The sequence below is a fragment of the Protomyctophum parallelum genome, assembly GCF_964188405.1.
Source record: "Protomyctophum parallelum genome assembly, chromosome: 4".
Classification (NCBI taxonomy): domain Eukaryota; kingdom Metazoa; phylum Chordata; class Actinopteri; order Myctophiformes; family Myctophidae; genus Protomyctophum; species Protomyctophum parallelum.
The window spans coordinates 25,628,962-25,642,695 of record NC_139700.1 but is presented as its reverse complement, the minus strand read 5'-3'; the positions used below and the strand labels follow the sequence as shown (position 1 = coordinate 25,642,695).

Sequence of the window (13,734 nt, the reverse complement as noted above, 5' to 3'; positions counted from 1 at the left end):
ATTTGTACACCTCAGAGTTAAATGAACATTGAGGATTGTACCGTGTACCATTTATAGACGTTATGAAATGGTCATGAAACCTGATTTTATTTTCCCTTTCCATCATGTACCAAATGTTCAGTGTTGTGCAGTATGTGGGCATCCTCGTTTGTGTGTAACTTGTTTCACATTGTCTATTGAGCTGGGGGATTCTAGGGGAACTAAACCACCAAGAGAAGGCGGAGTTTCCACTGTAGCTGGCGGGGGAAGAGTCGTACAGACGCGGGGAGAATACTTACAGTGTCATGTTCCACCACAACGTGGGTAATCCTTGTACTCTAACAGAGGCAACAGGGTTAGTCACACGGTGTCAGTGTTTTGAACTTTGTGAAAGGATTTGTACAGTAGCCGAACTGAGAGTGTCGTAGCCACTTGGGAGAATTTGTATCTGATTGTTCTTCCACATAATTCTGGTTCATCATCCAGGAGCTCAAAGTACAGCTCGATTACAACTTTGCTTGTGTTCCTGACAAGTCTGTCCTGAACAACAACACATAAGGTAAGGCTTTTAATGACCATTCTATATTTACAGATCTATACAGTATGTATGCACATAATATTACTGATTTTGTGACGGCTTTGAAGTATGTTATTATGGTACTATGGTGTACTGCTTACACTATTCTTGTTGTATGTGTTTTCCCTCTCTCCCTCTCAGTGTACTAACATGAAGTGGCTGGATCTGCGGAACTCAATAGGTCGGTTCAGGTTTGCTGAGTCCTGTGTGGGCCTGACTGGCTGCCTGTCCATATGCTATGCTGTATGGACCCCATGCTGGCTAGCAAACAGGGGCCTCTGGACAGATTGGAATATCTCTGAACAAGACCAGACACGGGATGACAGCAATAGTGCAGTTTATAATGGTGAGTCAACAAGCTTTACAACATGCATTAAAGCGCAAAGGAACTCTGCCACCATGTAATTCAGTTCCAATTCAGCTCGTCGAAAGCTGTTATACTGGCTAAAGTTCAAAGTGTGATTGGCGTAGAACAAGTGTGCTTATATTAAACATATCAGTGGAGGCGGTATGCAGTAGTTAATGAGACATAAACAACTGTTCAATTCATGCTGTGCGGCTCAGGGTCTTGATAGGACATTTAGCTCTGCTTGAGAATAACCTTAGGCTATACTTTACACCCTAGCGTAAGAAATGTGAACAGTAGACCTGCAGCACAAGTTGTCAGCAGTAAACCTGTGTGGGCTTGTGGCTGTTGCAGGGATCTGGATTCTTAGTAGGTTATAGTTGAAGGAGGATCTGTCCATACAAATATGCTACAATCTTCATCATTACCGTGGTCTCTATATATGCTGTGTGTGTGTGTGCAGCCGTGCATGCGCAAATTCACTATGTGAATAAAAGTCAATACATAACCTTTCATTGGATAATGTACTGTAAATAGATCACACTTTAAAACAAAACGTCAACATTGATATACACAAAAAGCCTACGGCTTGTTCCCCATCATATTTCTAATTAGTGTTTCTAATTTGTGCGATCTGTTCCAGTGAATCTTAATGCAACAGCTACAGTAAAATTACATTTTAGAACATTTTGTGGCAATAGATTTCAGAATGCCGTTTCCTCCATGCCCCCATACTGAAATGGTTTGTTAGCAATAAGTGAGGAACAATTTGACTGGCCTGCACAGAGGCCTGACCTTAACCCTGTCCCTGTCAAACAATTGGAATAATTTGAATGTGAGCCAGCCAGGCAGCCTATTCATCCAACGTCTGAGGACATTATGCTCTTGTGGCTGAATGGAAGCAAATGGCAGTAAATTGCAGCAGCAATGTTCCATCTATTGAAAAGTAATCACAGAAATAGTAGAGAATGTTTTAGTAGCCAATTGGAGACCAACTCCAAATCAATGTGATATGATTTGTTTCAGCCACAAGACCAGACACTGATGTTCAGATGTTGGCGAATAGAAACATGGATACATTTATATATCTAGGGAGAGAAAAACGGAATCAGTTAAATTTGTCACATGGTGAGCAGTGGGTGTTTTTTTTTTTTTTTGTATTCCGTGAGAAGAGAGAACAGAGGTAGAGTGAGAGAAAAGGGAAAGTAGACATGTTTTAGAATCATTATCCCCATATGCATTGCAGGTGTGTGCATAACGTGAGGCCATACGGCTGGTACAGTATTTGTAGTATTTTAATGTGCTTGAGGAAGAATATTAGAATAACTCGGTGATTGGTTTCTTTTAGATAAAGTTTTGACACATCAATTCAACACCTGATCTGATCAGCAGTGAACAATTTACACATCATCTCTGTTGTCATCCTTCAGTCCCTGAGGCCCAGAGGTTTTTTGCAGTAATTTCCTTCCTCATGGCCCTGAGCTGTGGCGCTCTGTGTCTCATCTTCGCCCTCTGCTGGACATCTGACACGGTGCACTCCTACTCCAACACGCGTTCCCTCCTGATGGTGGGACAGGCGCTCTACCCCACCACACTGCTGCTCTTCACCCTGGCCTCTACAGGTCTGTATACACATATCTCATTGGCTCGGGTGACTTGTTGCATTTTGTGTTGAGCTAATTGAGCATTTCTGAGTGCATTACATCACCATAAATAAACTGGGACAGGTGAATGGGGGAAACATAGTGACATGGTGAGGAATAACACAAAATGACTTCAGGTTAATTTGTCCTTCAAATGGCCTACTGGCCTATGTAGTAAAAATAAACAAAGGGACCTCAAAGGGATATAAATTTTCTATGTACATGTTCCTATAGGGCTGCCTGTTGTTGTTTTAGAACAGTTGTTCTCAATCTTTTCTGGGTCAGGGCCCACTTGTAAATCTCAAATGTGTTTGCAGCCCACCAATCTGATCATTTAACCCATTTAGGACTGAGGCCGATTCTAAAAACGACTTCTAAATCCTGAACTAAGTTTTCTGAAGAAATTCAAATATGTATTATGAATTACAAAAATGTTATGTTATACTGTACATACTAGCAACAAGAACACCAAAAGGGATTCCCGTCCTGAAGGGACAAAACATCACAACATGGCAGCCGGTGTATGTTGTGATCAAAAACGTATTTTTCAAGGTATAAAACATGTCTTTTAAAAAAATAATTTGATCAATTTATCACTTTTTTTTTTTTTTTTAAGATATTTTTTTTGCGGCTTACGCCTTTTATTGATATTTTAAGGGACAGATAGTAGGCTGACAGGAAACGGGAGAGAGATGGGGGGATGACATGCGGTAAAGGCCGTGTCGGGTTCGGGAGTCGAACCCGCGGCACACCGCGACTGGATCACCAGTCCGGTGCCCAGACCGTTACGCTACGGCCTGGGCCTAATTTATCACCTTTATTTGGAACAAAACAAACCCGCGAATGAAAAAGATATATCTGGAAAGATCCAAAACAGAGGGTAGGTTAGGCTTGCCAAATTTATTACATTACTACTGGGCAGCGAATTTAGCTAAAATTTCATATTGGACTAACTCATTCGCTTATAAAGAGGGCCCAATCTGGCCACAAATGGAACTTGAGAATAATCTTCCAATCTCCCCTATATCGCTTTTGGCTGCCCCACTTCCCCTCAATATAAATAAATATACTCATAATCCCACTGTAAAAAGCTCTATTTGAATTTGGAACCAATTTAGATCTCACTTCAACCTCAAACAAGCAAATACTTCTCTTCCACCAACCCACAACCACCTATTTTTACCATCACAAATTGATCCGGCTTTTAAGTTCTGGCATCGAAACGGTCTCATCTTTTTTGCAGATCTATTTAGAGCTAATCATTTTGTAACGTTCAAGCAGATTTGCAATAACAATAACATTCCAAGGTCACATTTCTTCAGATATCTACAAGTACACAGCTTCGCCAACAGACACTTCCCATCCTTCCCTATTACCCCTGCAAAAGACCCATTACTCTGCATACTGAAATTAAATCCGCTTGACCAAGGGCTAATATCGAAAACATATTCGATAATCCATCAGATCAACCCAATCAATTGGACAAAAAATAAAGTGGCCTGGGAAGAGGATATCGGGGAAGGGATACCGGACCAGATATGGGTCCAGATATGGGTCTAATACAGTTTAAAGTGTTTCATCGTCTTCATTATTCTAATGCCAGGTTAGCTAAAATATACCCAACAGCCAATTCTAACTGTCCCAGGTGTTTTCAAACCCCTGCAACCTTAAGTCATGGGTTTTGGAGTTGTCAATCATTAAACACGTTTTGGAAGCAGATTTCCGCAACCTTTTCAGTTATGTGTGGGAAAACACTCGAACCAAACCCGATAACTGCAATATTTGGAGTGGTAAAGCCGGAGGAGAGACTAGCTGTGCATCAAAAGAACGCTTTTGCCTTTGCCTCACTGTTGGCCCATCGTCTCATATTGGTGAATTAGAAAGCAATAAACCCACCGTCATTCAAACAATGGATCAATGAAGTGGGGAGCGCATTAAAGTTAGAAAAGATTAGATACTCTGTAACCGGAGCAAGAGAGAAGTTCGATACAACATGGGCTCCATTCATGAGATATGTAGAGAACCGAGCTGTCATATAATAACAGCATAAACCAAGCTGCCATCATGCTGATTCTCTTCTCTCTCCTTCCTCCTTCCGATACACCGTGCAGACTACATCCCTGTCCATTCAGGGTGGCAGGTGGCACGGTGGAGAGGATGGGGGGAGGTAGAAAACAGAAGAAATATAATCAGTATAGGAAACATCTAGTGACTCTCTCGGAGGCCTGACTATGCCTACCATTATTAATATCTTACATCTATGGAACTTGTATAATCAAGGACCTCTTATGCATACTACAGTGATTAACACTATTACAGTATTGTTACCTTCATCACTATTTCTCATGTTTATATCAACGGGTTCTATTTTCTGTCTTTGTATCTATACTCTCATACAATTGTCATCACACAGACAATCACTCTATGCAAATGGAACAGACTGTTACGAACACTTGGACACTTACTCTGGTGTGGGAGGGGGGTATGTATGTATATATAGAAAAATGGGGGAGGGGGGGGGAAATGGCACATGATTTACTGTGATTTTTTTTTTAAATGGAACACTGAGTGGGGAGAGTTAACAAATTATTATAAAAAGTATAATAATGCTGTAAATGTTTATGTTGATCACTCTCCTCCCAGTTCTGTACAACTGTATGAATGAGTGTGCTTCTCAATAAACAGGGGAAAAAAAGGGCTCACTCGTATCAGTGGGCCCTGGGCCACACGTTGAGAACTACTGTTTTGGGAAAAAAACCTCCTAGTACTTTAATCACTTTAGTTTAATGAGACTTATTACTGAAACTCAAACCTGTCCTCGGTCTTCCAGGTCTCCTCTTCCTGCTCTGCTGGTCTCTTTTCACCTACCACCACAGCGAAGAGATACGCCGGGATATCGCCTCTCTCGGCTCCTCCTATTGGCTGGGGGCTGTGGGCTGGGTGCTGCTATTGATTCTCCAGCCTACCGTGTTCTTGGCTGAACAATGTGTCGTGCCAGACATCCTGCCGGACCTGGAGAATTCCATCGAGACGTGGCGGCGTGCCTCCCTGCAAAAACGCACTTTCAGTGCAGGCTGTCACCCGGGCAACTACAAGGTAGATGACATTGCAGGCCTGCGGCGGTACACGTCAGAACCGTGAGAGAAAACAAGACATGATGGAAAACATGAAATGGGAAGGTGAGGAGAACTCACCTTTAGTCTACTGTATGAGACCAAGTGCCTGTGCAGGGCAAGGCATGTACTGCACACAACCAGCCTGAACATTGACTCCCTGAATGCTGACCACCGGTGAATCTGGGAGATCTTGCTGAACTGTTCCGGTGCGTATTGTGGAGGGGCGCCTCTGGCTAAGCTGGAATGATATTGAGCTGCTTTATGATCAATGTTTTTATTCTAAAAAACACAACAAACAACGTAACACACACACACACACACACACACACACACACACACACACACACACACACACTGTGACATGAGAAAATATAATCTATTGAGCTTTGACAATTTGATCAAATATAATGATGCCTGCCTGACGTTTAACCACTTGGCATGTCATTTGTATTGTAATAATTGTGTAAATTGCTGATCTACAAGCTCACAAATGTGAGTGCAGTGCTGATAGGTCAAATACCTTTACACGGTTGGTAATTATTTACACTCTTAGAGGTCAATTAACACTAAAGGATTTTGCAACCAAACTGCATGCTGAAGAGCAATGAAAGGTTTTACTGTTGTGAAATGAGGCAACTCTGCATCTGTTTTTAAGTGTTTAGCCAGTAGTCCGTCAATGTTCTACGGAAATCTGGAAAGTATGTAGGTCGGCAAATAATATTCACATATTAATAATAAATGCCGGGCATCTGTTGTTTGACACGTGTCGTCTTAATTACAGGATATCTCATAAATTGTGAATATCTTTTGAGAACGCTTACATTTAATATCCAAAACATAGCAGCAGCTGCTCATTCATAAAGGGCATAGCTCATAAATTCCACAATGCCAGTGCGTTGTAACACAGCCAATACTGTTCAGCAGTCATATCATCCAGAGAATGGATGTTAAGATTCTTTTGACGTTTGGAACCCTGCGGATCGGAGAATGTGATTTGTGATTTGAAGGCTGCCTGACCAAATCCCAACACTGACTGGAATCTACGCTGCCAAAGTGAATAATGTTTGTGTCATCCAGCAGACTGAGCACTAGTCTGTTTATAGTTCCACTGAGCAGAGTTATTATTGTTTTGAATTATTCATTTGTTTTTATTTAGTGTTTCAGTTTGGTGTTTGGTTTCAGTTTTACACATGCATAAATGGTTTCAGTCTTACTTTTAGTTTTTCAGGGGTAGTAGGTGAGGGAATTTTGCAATGTTAACTTATTTTTAGTTTTTATTTTAGTTTCAGCTAACAGAATATTTCACTCCATGAATCCCTGAAACTTCTGTATTAATATGAATATACCTAATATTTTTTCTTTCTTTAATTAAATGTCTTTAAACTAGGTTTTCTGTATAGCAATAAATTCTGTTTACCAAATTCCAGTAAAAAAGCTATTATTGAGTCCACTTACATCTCGGTCCTGGACTACAGGGACATTATTTATAGGTCTGCTACTCCTTCACTTTTAAAGCGCTAGAGTGTTCCCCAATTAGCGGCCCGCGGGCCGGAGCGCCCCCTTGTGGCCCCTGGAAGGGGGTACTAGATATAAATGGCATTAAATGGGGGTCAGTAGCCTCTGCATGTCAAACTGGGGGTCCTTTTCAAATGGGGTCTTGCCCTGAAAATTTATTTTCAGGGCAAGACCCCATTTGAAAGACCTTGCGCGTGCCGACTCGGCCCCCAGCCTGGTACCCTAGTCAAAATATGGCCCTCGAGGAAAATTAATTGGGGAACCCTGCTAGACACTGTCTACCACTCTGCCTTGCGGTGGACTACTGGTGATAGTTATGGTACTCACCACTATGCACTTTATGATAACTCAGGTTTATCCTCTCTGACTGAGAGGCGAGATAAGCATTGGCACCTATTTTTATATAAAGCCATTGCTGGGATGCTCCCTGACTATTTGTTCCATGATGGAACTGAACAATAGCACCTATCAGAACCGCTCTAGTGATTTCTTAAGGCTCAAGGTTCCTCAGACACAGACAGAGTTGGGCAAGACAGCTTTTTCTGTCAATGGCCCAACTTCATGGAATGAACTCCAAAACTCTTTAAAACTGAGCTCCCTGCCATCCTTCGGTCAGTTCAAAGGAATGCTCCAGAATATATTTCACCGTGATTGCTCCTGCTTCAATTGATTTATTTTACTGATGGTTGTTCTGTATAAAGTTCCTTTGTAATTTACCCTGATTTATAATGTTGTTTGATGTATTGTTTTGTGACTGTATTTTGTGTATTGTAACCTCGGCTACATTGAAAATGAGGGCTTTCCCTCAATTTTATTTCCGAGTATAAATAAAGGTGAGAAAGAAAGAAAATAACAGTTTATCTTCATAAAGCTGGGAGTCTGGTGCAATGCACAGGGGCTGGACCTGGTGAGACGTAGGAGGGGCCCGGACAGGATACAGTCAGATACGTCCCAGGTGCATCCATGCAATGTATTTCTTTTGTATATGTACTGCATTCATACATAAGCTTGTATGATTGATGCATTCATAGTACTAGACCTGTACGTGCCCGTCACAGTCGGCCACCGGCCTACTTGGGAACGATGCAACTTGGGAACCTAATGATATACGTTGCCATAGCACCCGTTTTAACTGTCAGCCGGTGTCCCACATGGAGATCTGTGTGTGTGTGTGTGAAGACTGCAAACTGAAAAGTGTACTTGGCAATCAATTGTGCCCACTGGCAGAGCCTGATTGGTTGAGCCTCAATTGGCTGAGTCAGAGGCTGGAAATTTCACAGGTGGAAGGAGTTGGCCTCATTAGGCCGACTGGCAGAGCCTGGCCCAGGTGAAAGCAGTTGGCTTCATTCGGAATGGAGGGCTGTCCCCGGCTTCATTAGGCCCACTGGCAGAGCCTGACCAGAGCCTTTTGTGGTGGTTCTGGAGAACCGTGGGTCCGACCAACTCGATACCTGGCACTGCACTCCCTGTGGGGGTGTGGAACGCGTGTGTCGAATTTCGGTGGGGCGAACTGTTCTCGAGTTACGTGCATTACAACCGTACACACACGTACGCACACACGCACGCACACACACAGACGTGGTGTATTTATAGTAGGATAGTATACTAATGCTCAACTTCTGGACAAATGAAAAGAATGAATGTGTAGACTACACAATAAATGTATTCCATTTGTTAAGTGTACAAATGGAACATTAACACAGAGGGGAGGACTATAGCCTCATTCCATTTTGTGTGTCCACTGTCCAAGCACAGACACCATCAGACACCACCCGCCCTCTTGCCCAGAGTCCTAAAGAGGGGCTGCCCTTCTCCCTCGCTCCCGTAAGTAGGGGGAGGAGGAGAAATGCTGGCCTGCGTATGTTTACATTCTCACCCTGCTAAAGTGATGCAGATTACTGGCTCTGGTTCCGTTAATTGGGCGTTAATCAGGTGTTGCTCTAATTAAAAGGCAGTTCCGCCCTGTTGGCACCTCGTAATGAGTTTGTTATTAAATCCACAGAGGATTTTTGTCTCTTTTTCAATTTAACAACAGGGTACAGATTAATTGCTGTGTAAATGAGCAGAATGTCCTTGAAGGTCGTCTTGCTGAACTGCATTGTTTTAAAGTGTCTCCCCAAAATGCATCAAAGGTTCTGTGTCCTGAGTCATGGCCTTTTACAGAACAATTCCTTTAACGTTAACCTGCACTTCTTCAGATCCCTCTTTGCCTTTATAAATAACTATTTATTTCATTTTCATCCAAGGTTATCATTTCCTCCTACATAGTTTGTTGGTATCTGTCCTTGAATTCATGTAATGTTTTTGCATTGTCTTTTTGAACAGAGCCCTCCTCCACTTTTCAACCTCCCACCTTCCTGAGACTCCACTGTTCCACCTCCCTGAGACCTCACCATTTCACCTCCCTCAGAGAAATAGAACAAAAAGTTGTGAGTGGGAATTAAGCACTTCTTAAACCCTTTGTTCTTAGTAAAACACATCTGAGTTACAACTGTACTCGTCTCTGACTGCTTTTTTCCGTCTACACACTGCATCTCTTCGTCAAGAGCTCTTCAAGCTCACAACGCATTGCAAGCTTGTAGATCTCCCAAAACGCTACCCCCAGAATCGGCATGCTGGGGTTCAAGTGACAGAGATAGAGATTGTAGTTCAAAAGCTGAGTGTAAAGGAAATGGAAAAACAAAAAATAAGTACAGTACATGAAAGCAGAAGTGACTGGTGAGAGATTGCTGGACAGGTGGCCGGAGAGGAGAGGAGAGACAAGACTGGGAGAATATGGATGGTGTTGGAGGGCATTCACTCATAGACTGTAAAAAATAAAAAAGCATTCACTAGGAGACATCAATCAGAAGATGGCCCATGTGATTGAACGGCCCGCCAGCCAGTGTTTCCTGCCCTCTGCCAGCAGCACGTGTAGAACAGCCTGAGATACGCAGCTGCTCTTCATATCAATTAGAGACCAATTACACAACCATGTCCTACTAATTATGCTACATAGCCACCATGCCACCACCATAGTGCACCATGAAAATCCTCAGTGTTCTTTTAACTCTTGAGTGCACAAATGGAACCACTGACTGACCATATTGGGTCCATTTGGTTCCATATATACTTTTCAGTGGAAAAGTATGGAAGTGAATCAGAATTTACTAATTGTTAGTTTTTATTTTAGTTTCAGTTAACAGAATATTTCACACATATACCTAATCATTTTTATTTCTTTAATTTAATTTCTTTAATGATTCTTTAATTTAACCCAGAACAGAAGGTTAATAATACTAAAAGTATGGAAGTAAATCAGAATTGAAAGTGTGAGAGAGAGAAGTAGAGATGGAGAGATAAGTCCCGTTGCTGTTAGCTGCTTTGCCTTTTGGTGGTGCTAGTGTAACATCTAGGCTTCTCAGGATGAAATCAAACAAAAAGGAGAAATCCTGGTTTAATGTGGTGAGTAATGACTTCACAAAACATGTTATGTATGTTTGTGTGCGCGACCCCACACATTTGTGTATTGTACGCACGTGCAAACATGTATGATTATGTGTTTAATTCGTATTTGTGAGGTAGACAAAGTGTGATACATTTTCTTACATAGACGGCACGTCGGCAAACTACTGGACGGTTTTATTTGGCGCCGGTGTGAAGAAAAAATTAATAAAAAAGTGAGAGGCTAAATTAATTTTAGCAGTTTTCATGTCTCGTAGCCTACATGGTTTGCAGAATTCAGAACATCTTCCCTGACAGGCTAACGTCATCAAGTTCCGAGTGAAGACCAGGGGATGAAGACATGGATAAAAGGAAGAGAGCATCTGAGATGAGAGTTTCGTATGAGTCCCTGCACAGTAAAATACTGTGTTGTTCTATATCCAATTGTAACTCTCTGTGTGTGTGTGTGTGTGTGTGTGTGTGTGTGTGTGTGTGTGTGTGTGTGTGTGTGTGTGTGTGTGTGTGTGTGTGTGTGTGTGTGTGTGTGTGTGTGTGTGTGTGTGTGTGTTGATGAACTGTGTGCCCCTCTCTCCCCCTCTAATACACTGTCACTGTCTCTCTTCTCCCCCTTTTTCCCTCTCTAAAGACTCTTAAGAAACACATGGTGTTTAAGCATAAATGTAATCAAAAGGTTAGTTCGACTACTTTCCCTCCCTCTGAATTGTGTCCAGTGTAAGCGGTCTCTCTTTGTAGATGGGAATGTCAGGAGATTTGATGTCTTCACCCCTACGCTCCCAGAGAGAAGTCCAAGGATGGAAGGCGCGAAAGAGGGTGGCTGGATCATGAGACTGGCAAAATGCACACCTTGTCCTTTATTGTCTTTGTCTAGGTGGAGCAGTGTTGCAGTGACATGGTCACATTATTGGGTCAGTTTTGGCGACAGCATTACAGGGTTGGTCAGTCAATTTGTTGGCTTAGCAATGTCTCTAGCCAATCACAGAGCACTCACAATTCGGGGCCACAATTTACCTTGCCCTTCTTATATTGTCCAAGACCAGGCCCACAACAGCCCTGTCAATCGGACTCAGCACTATCGGTGTGCATCGGTCCGCCGAGTGGGAGACTGGGGTTCAATCCCACTCCTACAACAATCTGGCGTAGTCAGCAGGACATGGAGTGCACTGCAGGGATCCTTTAATATATATTTTTATCCCACGATTTTGTAACCCATTTTTCACCCCTTTGTCAATCATCTAATGTGATCCTGGGCTCTACACACCCTCCACCAACCTAGTCCCCATATATGGGGGACAAGGGGAGAGCAACGGACTTGAACTCATGCCTGAGTGTCCAAGTTGCTCCTTTACACCTGACAGGGGGGAGTTTCCCTGGTTGGACGTAGCGCGTGGAAGGAACACGTTATTCCAACCAGTTCCTTTCCCCACCATCAGGCGCCCCAGCTGGCCAGGGGGAGGCAGTTTAGTAGTGCAGGGATCCTTGCGTGAGGGACATGAGGGACGTTGTCATCATCATCATTTTTCGACTGCGGTCGAGATTGTGGATTTCACAATGTCACGCCAGACTTCCCGGTCCTTCATTGCCATCCCCAGTTCCTGCTTACTGATGCCTGTGTCCCTAGCGATGACATCAGGGAATAACAGTTTTCTACCTCTGGTCTGCTTTGAGGCAGGACTCCAGAGAAGAAGGGAAGATATAACCTCATTGTCAGCTCTGTAGCAGTGGCCGGCAAACTGTGTTCTTCTGGATCGGACTATTGAAGAAACACTGGGAAGGTTGCCGTATATTAGATTAGTCGATGGGTGGCTCTTCCAAGACAGATTTTGCGCTCTCATTAGAAGGCGGATGTAAGTGCCATCCAACCGTTCTAGTTTATTTGAAAGTGTCCATGTCTCGGAGCCATAGAGTAGAATCGGCTCAACGGTCGTTCTCATTTTTTTTTACTTTTAACATCTTACTAAGCTGGGATGACCAGTCCTTTTGGGAAGAAGATATATATACCCAAATACTTGTAGTCATCAACCTGTTTCAGAGGAATGTTGTTAAGTGTTTTTATAACAATGTTATTGTTGGATTTGCATATATTTACGTATTCAGTTTTCATCTCGTTGAGATAAAGACCAACACAGTTGGAGGCCTGCTGAAGAGACTGAAGGATTGTAGCATCCAGCCAAGACCCGGCTCACAACAGGCCTGCCAATCGGGCTCAGCCCTTTTGGCACCACAGGTTGTGCGTCAGTCTGGCGAGTGGGAGACTGGAGTTCAATCCCCGCGTATACTACACTTGCAATGCCAGGACCTGCACATGGACCAGGACCTGCGAATACCAGAACGCTCGTCGCTTCGGGCATACAGCCGGTGTAACTGCTCTGCCTGGTATTCCTAAACGTAACCTCAGTAAACTATGCTCAACAGTTGCTCAACAGTTAAACCTAACCTTATTCGTAACCTTAACCTCAGTAAAACAGTGCCAAAACCTAAGCCTATTCCTAAAACTCTGCCTAACCCTGATCATATTTCTAACTTTATCCTCAGTAAAACAAATATACAAAAAAAGAATACAAGAACCGTCCCAACAAGTGGTCGGCGTGAGGCCGGCGGGAAAACATTGAGGGACCATGCACAATGGCCAGGATGCCAGAAAAGAAAAAAACTGAGGCTTTAGACCCAGTGGTGAACATACTCCACCCCAGCACAATATTATAGATACCCCTGGGCAAATATTACGTACTCGAGTAGAGATAGAGATAGATAGATAGATACTGTATCTCTATAATCATGCAGTGCATGCCGTTGGAATTCCTAACCTGCCTGCTACGCTCCACCACAGATACCTTCTATAAAATATGGGACCCATATTTGAGATTTGTTGGCCCTCAGTTAGCTACCACCTTGACCATAGGGTTCCTGGACAGAAGCGATGCCACTAACCTTGATGGATAAATTTATGTATGTTATTGTTATGTATGTATGTATGTATACGTATGTATGTATGTATGTGCATATCTTTAATTTTCTCTGGAGTTGTTAACCCATCTAGACTTTCAAGCACCAAACTGAATGTGTCCATATTTGTATATTATTTTTGTATTTTATTTTTTGGTTTATGTGTATAAC

General features: G+C 42.8%; 1 protein-coding gene across 1 annotated transcript; it reads left to right on the top strand.

Annotated features, from left to right (window-relative positions):
- Window positions 1-301: 301 nt before the first annotated feature.
- On the top strand, window positions 302-5,971 carry LOC310857874 (uncharacterized protein). The gene is made up of 4 exons (XM_083763836.1): window positions 302-538; window positions 698-902; window positions 2,333-2,524; window positions 5,376-5,971. The coding sequence occupies exons 2-4, from the start codon at window positions 707-709 to the stop codon at window positions 5,684-5,686; spliced, it is 699 nt and encodes a 232-aa protein (XP_083619962.1). The 5' UTR covers window positions 302-538; window positions 698-706; the 3' UTR covers window positions 5,687-5,971.
- The last annotated feature ends 7,763 nt before the right edge of the window (window positions 5,972-13,734 follow it).

Coding starts and splice junctions, on each gene's coding strand:
- LOC310857874 (XM_083763836.1), top strand. CDS start 707: ATGAAGTGGCTGGATCTGCGGAACTCAATAGGTCGGTTCAGGTTTGCT. Junction 903..2,332: donor CAATAGTGCAGTTTATAATG/GTGAGTCAACAA, acceptor GTCATCCTTCAG/TCCCTGAGGCCCAGAGGTTT. Junction 2,525..5,375: donor CTTCACCCTGGCCTCTACAG/GTCTGTATACAC, acceptor TCGGTCTTCCAG/GTCTCCTCTTCCTGCTCTGC.